Below are 26,536 nucleotides of genomic sequence, written 5' to 3'. Positions count from 1 at the left end.
GTTTAGAAGCTGACTTTAATTAACTCTTCTAAAACTATTGGCTTCTTCAACGGACCCTTGCTTTAACCTCGTTTGTCTTTGATGTGCAGGATGGATGGTGTACCTTTCCTTCAAATGCTGGACTGGAAGAGGTCGTCCTTGATGATGCTAGGCTGGAGAAGGTCGTCCTTGTTGATGTCGGACTGGAGAAGGTCGTCCTTGTTGATGTCGGACTGGAGAAGGTCGCCTTTTAACTGCAAGACAAACAAAAAGATGATTAAGGACACATGATAAATTCATTTCAACATAGCATTTTCAACTTAAATCATCAACGAAAAGATATCAACATGAAACTAGCCCAAGATTTTCTCCAAGAACAGACCCTACAAGAATTTCGCTCTGGACCCTTTGGAAGGGTCAGGAGCGAAATTCCAACTTTAGCTCAAAATTCACATTTTTGAAGGTCAAACATCTTTCCAAGGCATTCCAAATAGCTTTTCTCACCCTAGTCTAGGCCCGACTTAGCACAAAATTTGGAGAAAAGGATGGTTTTAGTGTTTTTCGCTCTGGACCCTTCGGAAGGGTCAGGAGCGAAATTCTCGTTTGGCTTCAAAATTTGCATTCTTGGCGACCAAAATTCACTCTAAGGCAATCCAAATGACTTCTCTCACCCTTGTCCAGGTTTGACTTTGTTCAAATTTTGGAAGAAAAAGATGGTTTTTAGGATTTTCGCTCTAGACCCTTTGGAAGGGTTAGGAGCGAAAATCATTTTTAGGCTCAAATCCTTCATCTTTCATGGTTTCTAGCAACTTAAAGTCACTCTCAGGGGCAACTTCTCCTTGAATTTGCCTTAGCCCACACTTGATCTAGCAAAAAATTGATAGCAAAGAGAGGTTTTGAGAAAATTCGCTCTAGACCCTTTGGAAGGGTCAGGAGCAAAAATCTCATTCTTGACCCAAAATCATCATTCTTTCAACTTGAAACGTCTTTGCAAGGTAGAATCTCATCCTTCATTGCCCTAGGAACAAGGTTTCATTTCCAAGAAAGGTTAAAAAGTAGGCTTATAAGGAATTTCGCTCTAGACCCTTTGGAAGGGTCAGGAGCGAAATTTCCTTTCCTGGCTAAAATCCTTCATTTTCACAACTTCCAAACACTCTCAAAGGCAAGATCATGTCCATTTCCCCTTTCAACATGCTTTGGACATCACAATTTGGTCAAATAGGGAAGGAAATGAGGTCTAGGAGGATTTTCGCTTTGGACCCTTTGGAGGGTCAGGAGCGAAAATCATGATTTGGGCTTGATTCTTCCTTTTTTCAAACTTCAATCTTCTCCTGGAGGCAAATATAGATTGTTTTCCACTTGAGGAACCAGGTTTTAAGCCCATTCAAGGTAGCAAATGAGGATTATAGTGAATTTCGCTCTGGACCCTTTAGAAGGGTCAGGAGCGAAATTCCTAATCTTGGCCAAAATCCTTCACATTTCTACGTTCCATCACCTCAAAAGGCAGAGACATGTTATTTCCTTCCCAAATTCACCCATGGAACAAGGTTGGTATCCAAAACAAGGGAGCAAATGAGGCTTATGAAGAATTTCGCTCTGGACCCTTTGGAAGGGTTAGGAGCAAAATTCCTATTTTTGGACAAGATCCTCACTTTTCAAAACACTTCTCAAGGCAAGAACACATCAAGACTCACACACAAAGCCTAATAAACCAACGCCCATCCAAAACAAGGAAGGAAAATGAGAGTTATAAGGATTTTCGCTCAGGACCCTTTGGAAGGGTCAGGAGCGAAATTCCTCTCCCAGGCTAGAATCCATCATCCCAAGGTCTAAAATCTCCTCTCCAAGGCAAAGTTGCATCAAACCTTTTCAATTATGCCTCAAAAGTCTACAAACTTGGTCAAGCTAAGGAGAAAAGTAGAGGAAATAAGAATTTCGCTCTGGACCCTTTGGAAGGGTCAGGAGCGAAATTCACCTTAGGCCATGATCCTGACTTCATTTTTTTGCATTTCTTCATTCAAACAAGTGCTTTTGCCTTCATTCAAGCCCGGGAATGCTTTAGTTCTAGGTTTTGGTCAAAGTAGAATGTCTTATGGAGAATTTCGCTCTGGACCCTTTGGAAGGGTCAGGAGCGAAATTCGCTTTGGACCCTTTGGAAGGGTTAGGAGCGAAATTTGACATTTTGGACTCTCCGTCAGGATCATTTTATGGAATATAACATTTAAGTATAACTTAAAGTTATATTCCATATATACTTTCAAGATGTTTGAGAGTGGTTTCGGACCTCCAGGAGTTATATTGCAAAATCTAGTTTTTGGAGGATTCTTCAGTTTTCCAGACTTAGTCAAATTTCAGGATCAGGACATTCCAGACTTAGCCAAATTTCAGGATCAGGACATTCAAAACTTAGCCAAATTTCAGGGCATTTGAAGATCAGGATGACATTTCAGACTTCATCACTCACCAACTCGACCTAGCTCGGACCTTCAAGAATGATATCCACTCACAAAGCAAGACACAATTAGCAACGAGAGCAAAACCAGGCCCTAAGGAAGACTCAAAAAAACCCTAATTCTGGGGCCCTGTGGACTCACCCTGGCTCAAGCAAAGCCTGTAATCCAACGATCCCCTCGACAGCACTCATCCTGCAAAGGCTAACAGACAAAACCCTAAAAGACCTAGAAAACAAACCCTAGAAAGCAAAAAGCAGGGGTCCCCATTTGCAATGGGGCGATGTGTGAATACGTCACAACAGATAGATACAACATGAAAACTCGAAACTCATATGCAAATCTGAAATTTAAGTTGCCTTAATGTGGAAAACCATGATTAGATCCTTCTTCTTTATGATGTCAAAAATCAGTGTATATATAACGCTTAATAAACCTTATAACATCAATAAATAATGATAATATCAAAATAAGATAGCAGCAATAAGGCATAAATCAGCAACATAAGATCCATGCATAACACAAGATTTACGTAGAGAAAATCTTGAGGGAAAAACTCCACCAAGAAGAGAGGCCAAGCTTGCATTATCAACAATAAATGTGCTTACAATACAATCACTTTCATTCTCCTCTTTGCCTCCACCATAGCAACACCTATGCACATGTGAACAACCTCCTTATGCCTCCCACCTGTCTTCGTTCCTACAAAAAACTCTACATTCAACTATTTCTCATTAATTCTACATTGAAATGGCTGAATTTATAGAATGGCAAGAGCTTCAAAACCACCAATAAAAATGAACAAAGAATCCTCTTCATTCCTCACGACCACAACCCTTGGAATGCCTCCACAGAACTCGAAAAGACACCAGTTTTGGATACAATACTTTCCCTCCAACTTGGGCATCTATTCTTGCAAGATAAACATTACATTAAATGCAATAAATGACGGAACATCAAGAGACACATGTTGCCTCTTCCAATCTCCCACTTGGAGAAGCCCATAAGTCACTCGTTTGTCCACTTCCCAAGTCATTAAATATCTTATTCTAGATGTCCATTAAAGGTCAAACCGGAAAACAATAATAGATAATTGTGTTCACAAACCATTTTTACTGCTGCTAGTGGAACCCAAGGGTGAATGCATTACAAACAATAGTGAAAATTAAATATTACAAATTATTTTTCCAATACATCCTAAGTGCCTTAGGAAACTTTCCAAGGATGTGGAAATCATGTAATAGGATTTACAAGGTAGATGGCACCTTAATCCTAACATTCTCCCACTTGACGTCATGCATTGTAAATACACACATAGGAATCAGAGACAAAGCAGAAACCATCCCTTAGCCATCCATGTACCATTTGAATCTTCACCATGCTCTCATACTCCAACAAGACAACTGCAAAAGCAACCATGATAACCACCATCAAGCAAAAAATCCCTCACATCCTCCAACATGCCAAGGTGAACCATATAAGCTATCACTGAAACCTGCACCAATTTCTATATGAACATAAGCAGATTCAAATGATAACAAAGGCTCCGAGTAAATGCCATGCTCATACCACCTAGAATAGCAACCACCGCAAATTGCAATCCACTCAAGCTAACTATACCTCAAACCAAGGTATACCATCATAGATAAAACTTCATGCCATCAACATATCAACTCTAGATCTGCAATCAAGTCTCTGCATATCCAACCTCCTATCTCAAAACAACATTCCAATGTACAAATGACCACAAACAAGGCCAACTAACTAGTTTGCATCACCACTAAAATAATCTTGTGGATATAAACAGCCCACATCTGAATTATCCCACTACAAGAAAATGGGTAGCTAATCCATTACCTGCATAAGTCGTAGATCCAAATCCAATGAAACATGCAAACTCATTATCACGTCAGTAATCAACAAACCAAGATATCACAAACGATAATGAGACATATCCAGAAACTCCCACTGCATGAATAATGTCAAATCTGAAAATAGATCAAAGTATACGAAGTCTATTTGCAGTACTTCACGTAGAAGATGTGGCTAACTCCTCTATTACATAGTGTCAAGGAAACGTATATTGATATGCAAAACTTGCAACCAAAAAAGCTGCAACACCTCTCTCACCACCAATCTCCATAGCTCTCCCAAGTTATTCACACTCAACCATGTGAATACAAACATCCAAGAAGAAGAACAAGACCAAAAAGAGACCCTGCAAATCAAATCATATCCTTGTTCTACACTAACATGTACCAGCTTGTGTAATGTAAGATCTCCTTCACCATTCCCAAACTAAAAGGATTTCAACATCTAACATTTGAATCAAATGAAACATGGCAGCAATAAATGTAAACTTCTCATACTGAAAGTAGATCAAACCAACCATAACAAAGGGAATAAGCCCAAAGCCACAGACCATTTCGTGTACCTCTCCAAAAATTCCTCAAAACTATATCCATAGCTTACGACCAACAAGAAGAAGAACAACAGAAATTCATAAAACCATGCATCTTCTTCTCAATAAGTCCTCAAAACTTCTATATTCAAGACTTACATGCATGAGAAAACAAGATACAAATTAAGAATGCGACTGATAACCAAATGGGCAATACCTCTCAAATCATTCACCTTCCAAGTAGACCAAGAGTGGGAAACAAGATTGCCATGAGCACACAACACCAAGCAATAAAGCTTGCAATAAATGGCAATCCTCTCTTCATGTCCATAATGGATTCACATCCATAACCAAGTGTAGGATACTCAGTATTTCTGCTGAAATCCTCATCACAGAGTAACCATCTCAACACACGATCCCAAAATATATATGAGATTCCATTGCCTCACCCAACTCTCTTGAGTCACCATGAGCACCCTTCAATCAATCCATGCTAACTTCAAATGCAACCTTGCAAAATCATGAAGCTCCAAGCAAACGATTAATACTCAAAATCAAAGAGAAACAACAGCACCTCACTAAAGACTGAGTCCTCCATGGCACCACGATGTCACCATCTCCAAAACACATGAAGATAACCATCCATCATTAAATGATGAATCCACATCACTGCCAACCCTCCCACTGAGCTATGTAACCAAGCTCTCCAAGCATCATGATAACAATACCCTAACTGAAGATCCTTTGTGGCCCCAACACAATCAAAGAAATCAACGGGAGCTCCCAAAGAGGAGTCAAACCATGATCTCCATACCAAGAATATACATAACATGACATCTTTTGTCAATAGAACCAAAGATGTCAACTTCTCATTGCAATCTAAAGGCAAAATCTAAGAGCTCCACATGACACCAACACCTATTGCAAAAGATTTTCATCCATCTTCTAATCAAAGATCGTCCATGCCTCACAATACACTACAACAACAACATAGAACCAAAAACTTGAAACAAAGAAGATAGAACACATTATGTAACTGCATAAAGCTCACATTGAAAGTGACATCGAGTTATACATGGCATCATAAACATTATTACCAAAACTCCACTAAAAGTGAACAGAGCTTCTCATGCACCATAATCTACTGCTAAGATTCAAATGAACAACTTTATCAAGTACTCCCAAAAAATCCTTTTCTCATTGCAATCAAAATACCAATGTAATAATGGAGACCAACAACAAGGTCTACCAAACCAAATCCTCATTAGAAAATTTACAAGATTAAGACATACAACATCTTAAAGAAGAAATACATAACCAGTGATCTAATCTCAAATAACTAAAAGATTCAACCCCACATCAATATCATGCATAATAGAGATAATCGGGCATAGCATGTGGATTTCCAAGACTCAAACACCAAAATCAATGCTAGATCTTATTTGCCAAACAAACCCACATAGGAGTAATTATATCATTAAGAACCTCCCAAGCAGCCACGCAAACCTATAATTGTCTCCATCTAAAACACCCTGAATACAGTTATACCGTAGATCGACATACCACAAATTTTAGTTAACATGTAAAACGTGCAAAGCCATCTCTGTAAATCTGAAATTCACTTAAACATCCAGACATTCACATTATACATGTCATACGAACAATGGAACAAGCACAGATCTACAAAACCAAATAGCTGAAAACAAGAGAACACTGCAACCCAACAAGAAAAGGTAAGTTGTCCAGGAGCTTAAAACATATGAAACATATCAACTCCACAACTCACAAAGCGTTTAGTGGCTTATCTTTTAGTGGTTTCATATAAAAATGGGCTAAAACCATGAACCCAACATAAGCACTCCATTTTGTAGTCCAAACAGCTAACGTTTCTCCATGTGACCACGATTTCAATACCCATCCAACATGAACACCTTCTCACTGCACACGACCACAAGGTAAAGGAACAAAAACCATCAAACAAGAGGATACACATATTATCAAACAAAAGCTCTAGGTTACCAAACCATAACCAACTCCATGAAGATCCACAATCATGAGCTTCCAATGCCCAACATAGATCACTTTGACAATATCCATGGCTTCCAATTTCACAAATCTACGAAACAAAGTTGACACATAGAACCTTCGTTGCAGCCCCAAAAGCCTTTCAACAAACTTTAATTCCTTCTAAAAGATTCCCACAAGCTTGCCAAGGTAAGAAACCAAAAATAGAGGAATACCTACAACCAGCTAACCTTTAGCTCTAATACCAAATGTTGGGAAATAAACAAGTTCAATACCAAACATTGTGAAGATCAATCTCTATCAAATAAACTAAACAAAGGATGAGATACAAGGCTTGGATAGCTACAACATGAAAATATGAAACTTACATGCAAATCTAAAAATTAGGTTGCCTTAATGTGGAAAACTATGATTAGATCCTTCTTCTTTATGATGCCAAAAATCAGCATGTATATCATGCGTAATAAACCTATCTTATGTGAACTTATAAAGGCAATAAATAATGATTAAAATCAACATGAGATAGTAGCAATAAGGCATAAATTGGCAACATAAGATCAATACACAACATAGGATTTATTTGGAGAAACCCTTGCGGGAAAAAACTCCACCAAAAAGAGAGGCCAAACTTGCATTATCAACAATAAATGTGCTTACAATACAATCACTTATATTCTCCTCTTTGCCTCCACCATAGCAGCACCTAAGTACATGTGAACAACCTCCTTATGCCTCCCACCTATATTTGTTCCTGCAAAGAAACTCTACATTCAACTATTTCCAGTGTTCCACGGAAATGCATTTCCCCCTCCTGGGCCCAAGTCCCCCCGTCCCCGAAACTTTTTCCCTTTGTCCCCCCGTCCTCGAAGCCCGTCCCTAGCGGCCATGGAACACTAACTATTTCACATTAATTCTACACCTAAAAGGCTGAATTTATAGAATGGCGAGAGCTCCAAAACCACCAATAAAGTTGTGCAAAGAATCCTATCCATTCCTCACGACCACAACCCTTGAAATGCCTCCATGAAACCCAAAAAGACACCGATTTTGGCTCCAATACTTTCCCTCCAACTTGGGCGCCCATTCTTGCAAGATAAACGTTGTATTGAATGCAATATGATGGCATACCAAGAGACACCTATTGCCTCTTCCAATCTCCCACTTGGAGAAGCCCATAGGTCACTCATTTGTCCACTTTGCTAGTCATTAAATATCTTATTCTAGATGTCCAAGTGGAGAAAACAATATTAGATAATTGTGTTCACAACCCACTTTTACCACTGCTAGTGGAATTCATCACCCCTTAAGAATGTATTACAAACAACAGTGAGAATTAAATATTATAAATTATTTTCCCAATACATCCTAAGGACCTTAGGACACTTTCCAAGGATGTTGGAACCATGTCATAGGATTTACAAGATAGATGGCACCTTAATCCTAACATGTTTAGATTGCAACATTTGATTAATGATTCCAACATTGTTGTGAAGAGTCATACCATTTTATAAGGAAGTTAATAATTGTTGTTTAATCTTTAATACTTGAAAATGATAGATTTGGACAAAATAGTATTATTGATCTACAACAGCCAATTTAGGAGCTTTGTGCATAGCAATTAATGTTAAATTTTGTTAAGAAAATTAAATTTGACTAGATATTACAAAATATTCCTTCTGGGATGTTAAAAGTTCAAATGGGACATTACAATGTGGGGTTTTTCTTCCAAAAGGATTTTTCCCACGTACACCTGTGTTATGCTATTTATTGTTTATTTTCTATTTAATGTGTTTTCTGCTTTCTGTTATTGTTAAAAGATTGAGATTTGCAAAACACTCTCCTTAGAATATTAGTGTAGGAAGCGTTTCCATGTACCTGCTTCCTTTCAGGCACTGTTGGATGGCAGGAGTCTTTTTTCATAAGATGAACCATAGGGTTGTTATCCAAAAAACAACAGAATTTAACCACTGCTTGGGATTGCCAACCTCTAAGATGCCTTCACTCATATGGCTCTTCTAACCTAGTTTGGATTGAGGATGTTTGCTTCTTTATAGATTTATTATTCTTTTACTCTGGTTTGTGAATAAAATACCATATGGGTATAGGAACCTCCCCAATGTTTTTATGCAGGTCTAGAGTCCCTTGAGCCTAGGTATCCTTGGACAAATGAAATCCAAACTGAGGACTTAAAGGTTTTCAGGTAAAGGTGGGGAGCATTAAGCCTTGTCGTGAGTAAGTGTACTTGTCTGTATTTCTACAACATGAATTAGCAAGTATGAAATACATTACTGAATTTTTCTATCAAAATAATTAAGCCAATTTCTCAACATCAATCATCTGGCAGGACAGGAATCTAGATTCTAAAATGGACAATATATTGATTAAATAATTTATATATTGATTTTTAAAATGTACCATATATTGGTTAAATAATTTATATATTGATCTTTAACAGCTCTTGTACATAGCAGCTTCCCTCTGTCTCTTTAAGAACTGTGTCTTTACAAAAAATGATTGGGAGAAAAATGGATAGTGCTTACCGCAAGCTAGCCTGCCTCCAGCATTTCCAGTAGTCAGACTAAGCTCATGCCCACCTGAAACCAAAGAAAAATTTTACAATTAACAATATACCAGCTGCATCTTGAGAAAACAAGATATTTTTTCTTTTTGGTAGGTAAAAACTGAAAAAGGTGATATATTGAGATTTGTCTTGTCCAAATGATTGCTTCCTTAATTATGATCAGTCATACTACTTTCTGAAACTATATTAAAACAATTTACATTTTGGTAGCCACACTGTTTACCATAAATACAATCTGATTTTCAATAGATATACGTGATAGGAATTCCTAATATTAAAAATGGATGCTGAAATTCTTATCACTAGTTTGACAAGTAAGAAATTTCAAATAATATTTGGTGAAGATAAAAGATAATTTATTCAATGCAGCACAAAAAAGAAATGAGAGAGAGAGATGGGGGGTGGAGAGGTTAACAGTGCCCAGATATAAAGAATACAATCACCTTTGCCCAGGTCATCCTCAATCTCGTGTACAACAAGTGCCCTACCAATGACCGCATTAGGTCCATCCAATGGAATCTGTAGGCATAAAAACATGAAGACATGATTGTTACAGAATAGTAATTCTTATTTTAGAGGTAAACTTTGAAGCAATAAAAACCAAACTTGAGTTTCTAGAGATATCATCAATCTTGGGCTAATTCAGCAGTACAAACATAATTACCAGACTCAGACTCAGCAAGTTGATTTTTGACTCAGACACAGACTCAGCAAAACACTTGACACTTTATTAAAAAGTGCAAAAAAAAACATGATTTTTTTGAAAAATTGGCCCATACATGCCAAGTATCTGAAAAACATCTGCAAGCCCTATAGGCCTGCTCAATCATGTGGACACACTAGCTAACCAGAGAGTTTGGTACTATGAGTGTAATGCAAGTCTTACACCAATAACAACCTAATGCCATGAATAAAATCAGACAAAACATTGTTGAACTTTCAAATTCAAGCATAATAAAGGAACCGCTTAGACCATTTTACCTGTGTGTCAACAATTGTTGCCTCAGCGATTCCTGTTAACCAACATAAACAAAATTAGTTTAGCTCCTACTCATAAAGTTCCAAACAAAACCTGTACTTGTTATAATGAAAAAGCGAGCTTAGTGGATGTGTATGACCATCTGAACCAGCAATTATGTTTCCCAGGTCACCCGCATGTCGTACACTATCCTCAGGAGCACCATGTGTCAAACCATTTGGATTGAAATGTGCACCTGGCCACCAAAGTAAATGTAAAATGAATTAATGAGGAATTAAATGAAACCATTACACGAGTATGGCAGCTGAAACAAATAGGCATGCTAGATTTTGATAATTTGAAGAAAAAAGTAAAGAAGATGTCAAACTGTAAAATATTTGCTAAAATGTGAACCAAATTTCACCTGTTGACATGCACCCGTTGGTAGTGTCACCATACTCGTGCTGCATGGAAAATTAAAAAGCAATGCATTAGGCATTTATTTTCAAAAAACTACTAAATTTTCTTTAGACAACAAAACCAAGCTTATCCATCTTTCACTAGCTTATTTTGACATGATAGCTATCGTCACAGACGGGAAAATAATTTTCCAATGCAAAAGGAGCTAATTAGAGACTACAATTCTGTAATCATTCAGAGTTTCATGTAATGATCACCAGATGAAAACCATGTTTTCCAGGAGCCAATCCTGTCACACGGACCTTCACTGTTGTGGGACCTGTTGCAGGAAAACCACACTTTCAATCCTGTAATGATCTTAACCTATCACCGCCATTGAAAATCAAAGCCTTATTCTAGTTAGCTGAAATCTGTGGAAATGATATAAATATGAATAAGAAACAAAGAAACAACTTAAAAATCAACAAAATTATAAAGTATGCTAAATTACTCAAAAATTGAAACCAATGCATCTGCATTTTAGATAACAGAATTCCAAGAAACGACAAAAAATGAATAAGCAAAGAAAATTGTGACAGGTTTAAAAGAACTGTCCTGAGACAATGCCCCTTCTCTCAAAATAAATGGGAACAAACAAATCAAAAATGCACTTTATACTTTCAATAAAATACACACGAGCTTACTATCTTTGCATTGCATTGCAGTCAAAATTGACAGTGCTTACTCCAGATACAGTGTAAATAGCAGAAATATGAGGAAATGACACAAAGAATGAATAAGAACCACAGAAAATGAATGTAACTTTAAAAATTGTTGTCTGAATAATACTATTTGTCTAGGAAGAAAAGGGGCAAACGCAATCTATTGTTTCAACAAAAGCACACCACATAACAGGAAATCTCACAAGTTTGCTTTATCACTTTCAAAAAATGGAAATCTATTCCTCATTTCCCAAGTGTGCCAATGGATTCTCGAATGCAGCTCTGAAGCGTCAAGCCTATCTAGAGCAAAGAGGGACAAGGCTTTACTCAATCAAGGAAGGGCACACCATGCTTCGCCCTAATATTATAACCTCTTGCTTTAAATGCAATAAGATCTAGCATTCCAAGGCTTGGGCCAAATCTAACTTCTTCCTCTAGCTTGCCTAACACTCTTGAATGCTCACTTTGGACCAGCTACAAAGAAGATGTTCTTTCGGTCCTAATCAGTTCTCTCTTTGTTTAAGTGATAAGGAAGTAGATTCTCACCTTATTCTCCATTGTGACTTCGTTAAAGATATATGGAACAAATTTCTATACAACTTTAATCTTAAATGAGTGTTCCTATTTTCTTTCAAAGATAGTTTGAAAGCTTGGAGATGTCATGTGGCCCTTAATATCTTGCAAGAATTATGGAACATGGATCCTAACTTTATTCTCTAGAAGGTGTGGTTGGAATGGAATAAAAAAAAATAATGCCACAGAAAAGACTCAAGGCCAAACTCTAGAAGGAGATAGTGGAGGCATGTTCTCAAAGCACTTGCCCACTTAACCTCTCTAAATCTAAAGAAGCTAACCCTGCAGAGATTACTATTTTGAGAAACCAGCCCAAAATCAGAAAATATATAACCTTTCTTCTATGAAAGCACATAAAACAAAAGCATAGGAACACTAGCACCCTCTAAAGACCGAGTGCATCAAATTGAACTTTGATGGGACTTCCAAGGGCAAGAACTTTAATGGTGCATTCCAATGGCTAGAGCTATCATTAGAAATCACAAAGGCATGGTAGCTGATATGGGCACTCATTTTGCAGGTCTTAACACAAACAGTGTAGCCGAAGTCAAGGGTCTCATCTTGGGTCTAAGATTTGGAGTTCAACTTGGACTCTAGAAATTAATCATCAAAGGGGTCTCTGACTTGATTACCATTGGTGTTCAAAGTGGAAAAATCACCCACCAGCTGACTGGCAGCTATATAGAGGAAACTAAAAGGCTCATCAGAAAATTTGAATCTGTTTATTTAAAACATGTTTTACAGGGATGCAAGAAAGCAGCAGATTGGTAGGACAATCAAAGTCTTCAAGAATATTGCTATCCCTACATAATGCTATGTAATCATTCATTTGAAGATAGAAGCTAAGGGTAATACAAACCCCTTCATCTTTCCTTCTTCCAATGCAGCCATTAATAATGCTAGCACTACCTTCAGTTCTGTTACCAAGATCCGAAGACAAGGAGAGTAGTCATAAGTTATAACAATACCCGATATAGAGAGTTTCACCTCCCGTTGAGAAGGGAGACTGAAGAAATCACAGAAATCCTGCTCATTCTGTCCTAAAGGGGTAACAAAAATTTGTTTTGGAGGATCTCAAGCCAAAGCCATGTAATAAAGCCAATTGTCCAAAAGAGCATTCTCATGTGAGGGCTGTCTTTTGCTTCTAGCTTTGCCCAGACCCCCTCCAGCAACTACAGCATGGCTCTTTAGCCAATGTTGAGCCTACTCTTCAAAATTGATTATCTATGGCCCCTAGGCAATAAATATATCCAAGAGACCAGAATTGGGCAAATGAACCTTCAAGATTTAACCTTGGCTAATAAAGACTTACTGGAGAACTCTGATAATCAGCTTTTTATGATGAGGATGGATGATGTCAGAGAATAAGAATCCTGGATGAGCATGCAGAAATTTTGAATGAGAACAATATGAACATGAGATATTTAGAGAGCATTTGGCAAAGTCTGTGTACTTTGGTGCAAGAAATAAGGAAACTTGTTTGCCAAGTGCACCTTTGTCTATACAACAGGGGTCATGTTGACGTGTTTTTTATGACAGCATCGAACACAGAATAAAGTTGCCTAACGGTCACTTCACTCTCTCTTGATCAAAGTGTGATTGCATGCTAACATGCTAAGACTACAAGAAGTTAAACAATCGACTCCAAGGTTCCTTCGATGCGTGGACGTGACTCAATTGGCTGATGTGTTTGCTGGTAATCCAAGGGGCCTTACGTTTGCATCATTCTTTCACTTCTTTGTTGTGGCTGGAACTCCATCATCGAATATGGCAATTCTGCGATGCTGCTGCTTCGAACGGACTAAAATGAACTGAAAGTTAAAGGGAAAGGGTTTAGAAGGATCTAAATCTACTCCTAAGGGCAGTGATAACAATGAATAGTGCTCTAGTGGACAAATTCCAAATAAACCAAGCTCTGCTTTGCCAAAATCAACTACAACTCCACAAGAACCGGTGCAATCTTTTGGGGATGCTAGAGGATTTTCAAATCGAGAAAGTACATTTGAATACCCAAAAACGGTGCAATCCAAACGTCTATCCACAATCGAACTCAGCACAAATTTAGGGGGCTCAGACTAACTTTACACTGCAACTTACAATCAGCAAGATGCAAAAAGTATGAACCATGGAAATTCATCAGACACCATTACATTCTCCATTGAAATCAAAGCACTTTACTATTTCTAATCTAAGCGAGGAAGGTGAAACCATGCAAGTTGAAAAAATAACTTAAGTGGACACCATCAGAGAACAATGTTTCACTATTATTTTCTCAAAAACTTATCGCAACAATTTCATGCAAAGCTCCCTCCTCCTTTACAAATGAGGGGGGTCACCCCTTTATATAGGCTTCAAGCCCTGATTACATGCAAAACCCTAATTAGGGTTTGCACTAAAGATTCCCCACTCAAGGTGCAACAAGGTGGGAATCAGCAATTAATAACCCATTATGCCTATGTACAATTAATTTAAAAGAGCCTAAAATAGCGCCCACTAGCACATTAAATGTGCCCCATGATGTTGATTATGCCCAGAATATAACCGACACCGTCATAAATGCCCATCATTCTCCTAGTGACAGCGACATGCAGAAGGAATATGTCATAATGCCATAAATGTGACAGCTGCATGCAGAGAGATGCTTCATTAATTCAATGTCCGTTGACTCGGCTGCCACTTGGCGAGAAAACCATGGAGAGAGAAAACTTCAGGAGAGAAGAATTTTTCTTGAAGTTTCTCAAACTCTCCTTGCTTTGGAGGAGATTTTCAACAATTCTCCACCATCTATTTTTTAGGAATTTCCACAATTTTAGGGTTTTGGTTCAGGGGAGAGAATTCTATCACGCATCCATATCTTCAAAAAATTCTAAATTTGGAGGTCATTTGAAACCTGAAAATGGATTTTTCAAATTCTTCCCTGGGGGGGAAATTTCTTGTTCAGTTCATCCCCTGATTCCTTCCTTGCCTTAGAAATTTTATCTTCAATTCATCCTTGGGTGTGATTTCTTGTTGTGGAGGAATTCTCCTTTGGAAAGTAATTTGTTCCTTACCCCGAGGAAGGAAATTCTTCATGCCTTAGCCAATTTTCATGATTTCCAAGAACTATGTCCTAAAGGAAGAAATTTCAAACACTTAGTCAATTTTTTACCTTTCCTGGAATTCTGTCCTGAAGGAAGGAATTTCCGACACACAGCCAATTTTTTCACTTTCTTAGAATTTCTTCTTCTTGGGCGCAATTTTGACTTGGTGGAGGATTCAATGAAATTTGTGAATCCTCCATGCCTCCTTCATTTTGGCGCCTGTCCTTCATCTTGGACAAAATTTTGACTTGGTGGAGGATTCAAGGAATTTGTGAATCCTCCATGCCTCCTTCTATCTAGCACTCCTTCTCTCACTTGGGCGCTAAAATGCCTTGGTCAAGGACTCTTGCAATTTGCCTATTTCTCCATGCTTTCTTCATTTTGGCGCCCTCCACAAGGCTGTGGCGAAAATTCCTCCTAAGGAAGGAATTCATTGTTTTGTGAATTGTTCATGTCTTCTTTTCAACATCCCTATTTTTTAGGGATCCTCCTAAAATTTAGGAGCCAGGTTCATTGGATGGAGAATTTTGCCACGATTCCGAATCTATAAAATTTTCCACACTCTGTCGAGATTCGGTGTCTAAAAATAGCAAATTCAAAAATTTGCCCGAGGGGAATTTTGCTTTTTATTCCTCCTTGACTCCTCGGATTCTATGCCTTAGGCGAAATTTCAACTTTTAGCTTGGGCGGAATTTTCTCTATGTGGAGGATTCATGAAATTTATCCATCTATCCTTGCCTGACCCATTTTGGCGCCCAACTGCATCCTTGGGCGGAATTTTCACTCTGCCATGGATTCATGGAATTTGTCCATCTGTCCTTGCCTTCCTCATTTTGGCGCCCAACTACATACTTGGGCAGAATTTTCACCTTGCCATGGATTCATGGAATTTTCCATCTGTCCTTGCCTTCCTCATTTTGGCGCTTGTTGGTGTCTATTTTATCATCTACCAAACATTAGGATAGGATACTCGAAGGTATTCTATCCTCTCCTGAAAAATCACTACTGATTCCAAGGTCTATACGTGCGAACAAGTGACTTTAGTGGAATAGCTTCTTGGGTAGTGTATGCTGAAATTTTCAAGGGGGACTTACGTTTGACAAGTATTCTTGAATTGCTGGACTTAGATGGATTTAACAATTTTAGGCTCTTCTTCTTTTTTTGGGGGATTTTCTGGGATTTAGACTTTCAAAAGAAAGGGAAAAAGAGATAGGGTTCAGGAAGAGGCTAATCTTATCCTACGAATTCTGGAGACGGTATCAACTGGGTGCTCTCGAGAAACCAAACCTTGCTTCGCCACACTAGGGACAACTACACAAGGCCGGTGCAATCTTCAATGGGTTGTGCTTATGATCAAGATGTTGGGATGCACAGGGGATGGGCTCAGACTAACTTTGCACGGTGAGATGGAAATCATCCATACACCAAAAGTATGAGCGGAAATACACCATCAATTGATACTTATCAAATCCTTCATTCAAATTAACAACAATGAAAGCAAATCTAAGTTAATTTTAACTAAGTGTTGAGGCAATTGAAACCATGCAAATCATTCAAATAATAGAGATTACAAAGCAGCGCACATGCAATATATTATCTCGAAATGACCTTAAGCAACAATACATCAAAAACCTCACCCTTTCCAAATGAAGGGAGACAACCTTATATAGTTTCTCAAAAATAACTGAATGGCCGAGATCAAACAGTGATCAAGGGCCAAGATTGAAAGTCCTAAACCCTAACTAGGGTTTCTCGAAATACTATCAGTTCAAGCAAATGAAAGAGTGACAAGTGGCGCAGCTGCTAATTTCATTGAGGTGAGTGGCCACTTTCCTCTTTCAGAGATTCAACGTATTTGGACACCACGAGCTTGACCTCCTCTACAGTGACACTTGGCAAACCGCCAATCTGGAAGTCGATGAGATCGACATCGTCGACGCACGTAGCAAGGATGCCTTCCCACTCCACTGCCTGGGTGAGGAAGTTGTCATCAATGGAGAGGAAGTTTGCAATCTTAGAAAGATCGCCTTTGTCAATCATCTCTGAATCTCGGAAGACGCTTGTCTGAATTCTGGCTCTCAGGTTCTCTGCTTGTAAATGCTTCTCCCTTAGGCTTTCCTTCTGCCAGATCTCTGACGCCACGCGGAATACCTTGCCCAGGATTTCTCTAACCCTTACCTCTGTCTCAAAACACTTGGTCTCGGATTTCTTCAGGACTTTGATCCGAGTGACCAGAGCATAGTACCACATGCCAAAGTCGTACCTGTCTCCTGTCTGTATGATGCCTGCATCCACTAAGCTCTTCTTTGACATGCCTCGGATAACCTTTAGGTGAGGGAGTATTTCATTCTGAATTTCATCCACTTCTTCCCAATTGGATGATAGATCCTAGATACGATCAATCAACAAAGAAGTTGCCTCATGCGCTGATACTAAGTTTTCTACCAGGGTGTCAGCACGTATCACAGCATCTGAAATCCACTCCTTTTCTTGAGTGTACGATCCCTTCATCTCATCATAGTCCTTCATTGATCCCTGTTGAAGAGGCTGTGGAGTAGCTGGGACTTCATGGTTGAGCGGGCTGGTAAGATGGAGAACATACTTCCTCCACTGCTGGTTTTCTTCCTCCACTTTCTTTCTCTTTTCTTTCTCATGAGCCAGCCTTGTCTTTAGAACATTACAGGAGTCATCAAAATATTGGACCTCCTGGTCCTGGGTAGGCTTACCCATCTCTATGGTGGTGATCTTGTAGTCATCTGTGGTGACATTGTCCCTAGTCTTCCCTTCTTTGGGCACTGCTATCTGGATTGTCCTGAATCCAGCACTGTCTCTTTGAATCAGGGAGAACTTCCTGGCTGGCTTGGGTGGTTTAGCTGTGGTGGGTTCATTCACCTTCTCCAGGAATGCTGCGGTAGCCTCCTCGGTTGAGTGGACCTCCTTGGGAACCTTGGCCTTTATTCTTGCTCTCAGCCAATCAGGAATGGTTGATTGTTCTAGAGTATTCCGATCAAACTCATCGTCTGCTTCTCTTGGGTTCGCTAGTATGCCATCCAAGAAAATTATAGGGGCTTCATCCTGTCCTCTGTCTGGAGTTCGGAAGACCTTCTCCACCACCTCCTCAGCTGGCTGAGAAAGAACTCTTACTTCATCATCACTCACATAGATATTTATCTCTTGTTCCCCAATTGTACTCTGACCAGTCGCGATGGAAGCAGCACTTAGGATGGAGTGACTTTCGCTAGATTCTCTTCTTTCACCTACAGCCCTTTTCCCTGTGCACTTTGTGGAGCTTCCACCTAACTCTTTTCTCTTTCAAGATCCAACACTTTCCGAATTCCGAGCATCACCGGCAGAGGTACAAGGGTGGACGGACAGAGTACCATCCACTCCCATTAATTCATAAGTTAGAACCATACCTTTGGCCTTTAACTGTTTTGTCTTTTCAGATGCCCACCACCTTGAGTATTCAACTACTGACCTCATGAGGTCTGCAAGGTCTGATTTTTCTCCCTCTGTCCAATCTATCAAGACCAAAGGTTCATTCTTCATCTTCTCAAAACCCGGCTGCTGAAGTTCTAGGCTTTCTTCCACCTGATCGGCAACTTTGAACACTTTCGTTGCTCTCACCATACTTAGAGGAATTCTTGACCAGAACCTTTTCCGGATCTCGAAACTATCGGCTGCATTAGCCCAGTAGTCTTCCAGATCTAGTCTGTGCTCAAACGTTGTCCCTTCGATCTTCTTTATCCTCTGGAATGGATCGAAATCTTTTCTTGCCTTGTATTGGTAAAAGGGATACCAGGCCAGTTCTTTCTCAACGGTAGCTGCAGCTTGTGATGATGGACATGTTTCCAGCCCATTACCAATTGTAAGTGAGGATGTGCCTGCCTTCTTCTGCTTATCCCTTTGAATCACTATGTACTCCTCCAATTGTCTCACAACCTCGAGCAACACCACTCGATTGGTTGGGTAAGCTGGAAGCTTGTATGGAGGACCAGAGAATCCCTGAATTCGGAGGTAAGTGAACTTTGGATATTGGATGTACCAGCACCCGAACTGACCGATAAAGTCCATAGACTCTTGAGAGAGCCTCTGGTGCAAGCCACCTTGAAGGGTCCGGGTAATGTGCATTAGGAAGGCATCATTCACCCTTTTGAAATGGAACTTTTCCTCCATATGGAGCTAGGGATAGCAATCATATACCGGGAATTGGTTCTCCTTGTTCCCAACTTCTCCTCTACAAGTGAGACCTTTGTACCTGTAGGTCCTAGCCAAAGAAGAGAACAAGTAAGAACTCATGAAGAAAGTCCTGTTTGCCTCCAGATTCCTTAGTTGGCTGTCTAAACTGTCGCTGATCATACGGGCCCAGTCTATCATTTTTACTCCATTGATTATTTCATTAAATAATACATCCAAGGTTCGAATGGAGCTCCCTGAGGATTTCCTATTATTCTATTGAGCAAGACGATCATGTCCCCAATGTCCTCCTTGAAGTATGCTCGTACTAGGCTCTTTCTCTAGAGTTTAGAGGCACCCTTCCTCGGCTTGTCTAACCAGGAATGATTAACTATGGCATCATATTCTTCCGGGTGATCATGGTATAGGCTGTCAGCTTCATCCTTGGTCATATATACTGTGTTGTGGTACTCAGGGATCCTGAAGGCCTCTTTGATGGCCTCATCGCTGACATTTGCCAATACTCTTCCATCAGGTGCAACAATATCCTTGCTGATGGGGTTGTAGTGTTTGGCACATTCAACTACTAGTTCATTGCACTGCATGGTGGGGAGGAAACCGACAACGTGCACGATACCACTCTTCATCATCTTCCGCGCAATGGTGGTAGGCACAAGGTTGTCCAGACCAAACATTTGCTTCTTAAACTCCCTCAGATTGATGTGTCCGAGGTTGGTGTCGCTGATGTTCTTCCACTTGGAAGTCATCCTTGACTCAGGAGGAGCATCTTTATCTACCTGGAACTTCATGGCGCTCAAGACCTGCAGATGAATGATAAAAACTTTAGGTTCGAAAAAATTATGCAGAATTTTGAAAAAAAATAACGAGGCTGCGAAATGGCTAAGTGTTGGAAAATTTTCATTTTTTCACTCTCATTACTTGGCCACCAAAAAAAATTGAATTTTCACCTCCAGACCCTCAGCCTTGAAGCTGGTTGAAGTCACGATCAAGTGTCAAAACTTTTGAAAAAAAATTATACTTAGCCAAAAAAATTGAATTTTCACCTCCAGACCTTCAGCCTTGAAGCTGGTTGAAGTCTCCAAAATCATTTATTAAATTCTAGAAAAATATCCAGAAAATTCACAATTTTAATTTTACCTCTGACTTGGCTAGACTTTTCTCCAAAATTTTGAGAAAATTCAGAAAAGATGCCTTTCTCCAGAAATCTGTAAGCCTTCTGCCAAAATATTATCCGACTTCCAGCAATATCTAGAATTTCCTCCAGATTATCTTCAAACTGACATACTTTACTAAGCTCTCCTTAGTAATTTTGAACTTCTTGGTGTAATAATGAATTTGATAATGGAGTATTTGTAGACAAGTTTTAAGAAAAAACCCCTAAAATCATCCAACTCATACTTCTAATTCTAAAAAAAAAACTTTCCATTTTAATTTAAGTTTGAAGATATTCATTAATCCTCCAATATTCCCTTTCAAAAAAAAACTTTCCATTTTGAATTAATATCTTAATAAATCTTTAATATTCCCTCAATATTCTCAAAAAAAACATTCCATTTTGGATTTATTTTGAGGATTTTTTTTTTTTTTATTTAGATATTTCTTCATTTTGGATTTAATTTTGAAATTTTTGTGGATTTTGTGACATCATGTTGACTTTGTTTGACCTTCCATGTGTAGGTTGATTTTTTTGAATTTTATTTCCATCCTTTTCAAATTTTGGCGAATTTAGCCAACCTCTCCAGGTATGGCGGACTTTGATGTTGACTCCTTCATGGCTTCCTTCACCTTGGCGGACTTTGTAGTAGGCACCTTCCTACCTTGCTCTCTTACTTGGGCGGACTTTGGTGGTCTCTCAACTTGGGCGGACTTTGGTGGTCTCTCCCACCTTGGGCGGACTTTGGAGACACCTCCTCACGACTTCTTCAACTTTGGGCGGACTTCAACCTTAGCCCCTTCATGGTCTCCTTCTCCCTTGGGCGGACTTCAAGATCACCTCCTTCATGACTTCTTCATGGCTGGGCGGACTTTGAGGTTGCCTCTTTATGGTCTCTTCATGGCTGGGCGGACTTTGGAGTAGGCACCTTCCTTGGCAGACTTTGGCTTGGACTCTTCATGGCTCCCTAAGGCTTGGGCGGACTTCAACCCATGCTCCTCCTTGGTCTCCTTTACCTTGGGCGGACTTTAGGTTGGCCTCTTCATGGTCTTCTTCTTCCTTTACTTAGCATCTTGGGCGGACTTCCAGCAAGGTTTCCCTGTGGACTCTGACCTTAGCACCCATGTGACCTCTATAGACTTGGGCGGACTTTAAGCTTAGCCCCTTCATGGTCTCCTTCTCCCTTGGGCGGACTTCAGACTTGCCTCCTCCATGACCTCTTTAGGTGGGGCGGACTTTGGAGTAGCCTCCTACGTGACCTCCAAACTTATGGCGGACTTTAGACAAGGCGCCCACATGACCTCCATTAGCATGGCGGACTTCAACCTCAGCACCCACATGATCTCTTCATCCTTCGTGATGGGGTTTGAACCTACAGAAACACTTCAAAACCCTTGTTAGCCAGACTTAGAAGAATTTTTGAAAGAAATTTCAAAATTTCACAGTTTAATCTAATTTAATCGGATTAACTTGAAATTTGAAATCCGTGCTTAGGTGGATCATCTGAAAAAGCAAAAAGCCTAAAATCTAGGGATTTTAGCTTTTTTGGTCAAAACTTGGAATTTTCGAATTCTGGTCGGAGTTGGTTGATGGTGCAAGTGTAAACCCTAGGTTTGCATCCCGAAAAAGCAAAAAGCCTAAAATCTAGGGATTCAGCTTTTTTAGGTCAAAACTTGGAATTTTCGAATTCTGGTCGAAGTTGGTCAGTAGTGCAAGTGTAAACCCTAGGTTTGCACCCCGAAAAGGCAAAAAGCAGACATCCCTAAAAAAATAGGAAAAACTTTCTAAAAATAGCCATACCGGGGATCGGGCTAAAAATGCCAAAAACGAAACTTCCTAAAAAATAGGAAAAAGCAAAAAAGCAAACTTTCTAAAAATAGAAAGTTGTCCAAATTCGTCCAAATCAATTGCGATCTTTGTCCTTCGGCCTCTCTAAGCACTCTGGTGGCGTTCACACTTCGGAATCACATAACTTGCAAAAACTAACTTTCAATCGTCAGGGCCTGAAATGCTCTGAACTGGACAAGGCTTGGTGAAACTGCAGCAAAAGGTCACAGGACGCTAACAAAACCCTAGAAAGCAGGAAAATCAGAGGGTCCCCAGTAGCAATGGGGTGATGTGTGGAAAAAGGTCACAACAACACCCAACTGCATACTTGGGCGCAATTTTCACTCTGGCCAGGGATTCATGGATTTTTCCCTCTGTCCTTGGCTTCTTCATTTTGGCGCCTGACTACATGGTTGGGTGGAATTTTGCTAGCGTGAAGGATTCATGGATTTTCCTTCTCTCCATGGAAATCCCATTTTGGCGCCCAATTCCACATTTGGGCGGATTTTCGCTTATGCCATGGATTCATGGATTTTCCTTCTCTCCATGGAAATCCCATTTTGGCACCCAATTCCACATTTGGGCAGATTTTCGCTTATGCCATGGATTCATGGATTTTCCTTCTCTCCATGGAAATTCCATTTTGGCGCCCAATTCCACATTTGGGCGGATTTTCACTTATGCCATGGATTCATGGATTTTCCTTCTCTCCATGGAAATTCCATTTTGGCACCTGACTCAACATTTGGGCAGATTTTTGCTTTGGCCATGGATTCATGGATTTTTCTTCTGTCCCTGGCTTCTCCATCATTTAATCTCCCAGACTTAGAATATTTTGACCTCTTGAGATTTTGAAGTGTTTTCCCGAGCTTTCCATTTTAGGCATGGATTTCCAGCACTTGACCCATTTCTGGCTTTCTTTGTCTGTTGTCTGACTTTCCAGAATTAGAAATGTCTGCGAACGCCTGATCCTTGTCGCCTTGTCTGACTAACCCTGCCAGTACTGACTTTCCAAAAATAGAAACTTTCCAGGTGTTAGCGTTAGACCCCTAGATAGGGTGCAAGAATGACTTACTATAAATAGAAACTTACTAAAAATAGAAATTACTAAAAATAGTAAGTTTGATTTTTGGCAAAATGACGACATTCCGAGACTTGGAAAAATCTCTAAAAAATAGGGACTTTCTAAAAATAGAAAGTTGCTCCGTTTGGGCTCAAATTTTACTGGGAGGTCCCTTGAAGGGTCCTGATTCCAATCGTATGTTAAGTTTTCCCAAAACCCTAACAGAAACCCCTAAAATCTAGGATAAAAGACATAAACCCAAAAACAAGACAAAACAGGCCCTAGGCTTAGCCGAATTTGCTCAAACGAAAGGCAGACTTGACCAATATGACCCCCAAACACTTGCAAAGCAGAGAGACTGACGAGACTGCTGCAAAAAAGACCCCAAAAATGAAAGCCAAAAGACCGGGAGGGCCTAAAAAGTAGGGAGTCCCCATTTGCAATGGGGTGATGTGTGAAAACGTCACAACAGGTCATTGTATGAACACTAAAGATCATAACTCAGATGTTAAACTAGATAAGGGACCCAATCATGATATGTGTACACTCTAACATTCTTTAGTTGGCCTTATTTCAGCCTTTCTGCCTCTTTGTATTTAGCCTTTACCCTCTTTGTTTCATGAATAAAAGTTATTTAATTTATCATTTAAATGGACTTTAGCAAAAAAATGAAACAAAACTTACAATCTAGCTCACATTGTGGGAAAACAAAAACCCCAACTCCAGGTGCAGTAACAATGACAGAAATCCAAGGAAAATGTAAACTTGACATAATTTTGTTCATGGAGTCGAACATACTATCTTCACCTTACATTGCAGTAAAAATTGGAGCCCTAAATGTAATTGCAGTATAAAAGACAAGAATCTAGGAAAATAACGGAAAATGAAAATTGACATCCATTTACTGAAAGAATTAACAGAGTTTACAATCTTAACCTTACACTAGTCAAAATCAATGCCCCAACTCCATGTGCAGAACAAATAACAAAAGAAGTTTTAAGAATTGACAGAGAAACTAAAAATTGGCATCAATTTACTGACACGATTAGAATAGCTTGCTATCTTGATTCTTAATATTACATGGCGATCAAAAATCATAGCCCTAACACCAGGTGCAGTGTAAAACAAAACGAGAGCATTAATATCAGGTGCAGCATAAAAAAGAACAGAAATCCAAGTCCATCAGATGCGAGTGGCAAAGATTGAGAAGTACAACAATGAAGACCCGATTTCAAAGTCCCTGGAAACTGTTTAACAAGCTCTCATGGGCCAATGCAACGAGAAAAAGTGTACATATTTCATGCCTACGGAGCCCTTCTGTTCCCATAAGCTGAGGGGCTATTAAATCCTCTTTTCACTTATCAAACAACAAAAACCATGGGCAAAATTCAAATAAAATGACATCTAGAACAAAAATTGCCCGTAAATTTAATGACAGAACTGAATGACCATACTATCGCAACCATACATTGCCTCAAAAACCAAAACTCTCACTCCACTACAGTCTAAGCCAAGATCTAAACCTTCACTGCAAAATGCACTATAAACGACGACACAAGATTAAAGAATGACAAAGAAAACGAACATTAGCGTTAATTTATTGACACAATAAGAACTTACTCAATTAATCTTAAACTTACATTGATGGTGAGATTAAAACCCTAACTCCGGGTTTAATATAAATAAAAACAGAAGTCCAAACAAATGGCAGAGAGAAAACTAGTAAATTAATTAACAGAATTTAAAAATAAACAATTACCGCCATCTTCCTGCACGAGATTCACAACGCCCTCAACCTGACTGTTGCCCTTGAGCACGGCAACGGCCTTCTTGGTCGCGGCAACTACAGTGAGCGCCCTGGCAGGCGGCGGAGCAAAAGCAAACAACGGTTTTTTCGCAATTCGAACCGGAAACCCATTAATGGCAACATGAAATTGAGGAATATGAGAAGCGCTGTTCACATTTAGTGCCGCGGGGGTTGCAGCCATAATTGCCTGCGCCGCCATTGCTGCTACTAGAGCTTGCTGCATCTACTAATGTGCAAAGAAAATGTCCTGATAAGGTTGTTTTACAACCTCCGCTAGATTTAGCGCGAGGCTACTGGAAGCGAAATTTTAATATTTTTATTATTACTTTTCTTTTTTATTCGGATAAAGTGGAGAAGGTGCAATATGGGCTAGATTTGGAGGAGGTGATGTGTGCGTGACACGTGGGAAATGCTACATGTTGTGCTTTTTATTATTCTTTGTTTGTCGTTTGTAATTTTGGTATATTTGTAGAAGACATTAAATTTTTATTTTTTAAAATTCTAGACGGTGTTATTCTCTACCCCTAGTGAAAATTGGGTGGTAGGTTTGAAGAACCACAATATAGGGACAATTGTTTGGAAGTGCAAAATCCAAAAATATGGGATCATGCTCTTTTATTGTACAAAATATCTCTCTTTTGGTTAATTTTATGTCCACTTCGTTAGCTTTATGAAATTATGTGATTTTTTTTGTTTGTTTTTTTCAAATTGTTATCATGGAGTAGTATTTTAACATTAAAATTTAGCAATCGTATCTTGGTATGCAATGGGTAAGGCATGAAAAGTCAATTAGAAATAAAATTTGGTTTATTTTTTGCATAGATTTATGTAATACATGAGGTCACTTGATAGGCCTTTACAAAATGATATTTTGTATGCAATAAAAGTCTTAATGGAGAAGTGATAAATGTATCCACTTACAAGGGATCCAAACATGACTAAAATAAAACATTTGAGTTAGAAAGATAATCATGTTCCATTACTAATAGGCTCATGTTATGTTTGTGATAAGGAGGGAGGGAGAGAGAGAGAGAGGGGGGGGGGGGGTATAAATTTAGAGATCTAGGAAGAGGGAGAGGGAGAGCGACAACTCCAGAGATAGAGGGGAAGAAAGGAAAATGGAGGTAGAGATAAAGATAGATTGAGAGAGAAAGACAAAGACAAATAGATATAGAGATACAAGTATATAAGGAAATTAAAGATAGAGAGAGAGATAGGGAGATAGAGAGGAAGAGATATAGAGAGAGGAACAATTAGATAGAATTAGAGGAAGAGGGAGTTGGAGAGATAGAGAGAGATATAGATGGTGAGATAGAGTGAT

The 26,536-nt window shown here is 39.3% G+C and overlaps 1 protein-coding gene across 1 annotated transcript in view; it reads right to left on the bottom strand.

Moving 5' to 3' along the window:
• The window catches only part of LOC131072501 (superoxide dismutase [Cu-Zn], chloroplastic), a 35,753-nt gene extending 10,198 nt beyond the window's left edge, over positions 1–25,555 (bottom strand). Inside the window, exons 1-7 of the mRNA XM_058008668.2 lie at positions 25,168–25,555; positions 11,072–11,133; positions 10,819–10,858; positions 10,555–10,650; positions 10,418–10,449; positions 9,880–9,955; positions 9,396–9,449 (exon numbers count right to left, since the gene is read on the bottom strand). Of these exons, the coding sequence (XP_057864651.2) occupies positions 9,396–9,449; positions 9,880–9,955; positions 10,418–10,449; positions 10,555–10,650; positions 10,819–10,858; positions 11,072–11,133; positions 25,168–25,438 (631 nt within the window). The 5' untranslated portion in view covers positions 25,439–25,555. The remainder of the gene's footprint in view (positions 1–9,395; positions 9,450–9,879; positions 9,956–10,417; positions 10,450–10,554; positions 10,651–10,818; positions 10,859–11,071; positions 11,134–25,167) is intronic.
• Positions 25,556–26,536: the final 981 nt, after the last annotated feature.

This window comes from Cryptomeria japonica, chromosome 1 (assembly GCF_030272615.1).
Source record: "Cryptomeria japonica chromosome 1, Sugi_1.0, whole genome shotgun sequence".
In the NCBI taxonomy this organism is placed as follows: domain Eukaryota; kingdom Viridiplantae; phylum Streptophyta; class Pinopsida; order Cupressales; family Cupressaceae; genus Cryptomeria; species Cryptomeria japonica.
Note: the sequence above shows the minus strand (reverse complement) of the source record. Positions and strands in the feature narration are given on the sequence as shown.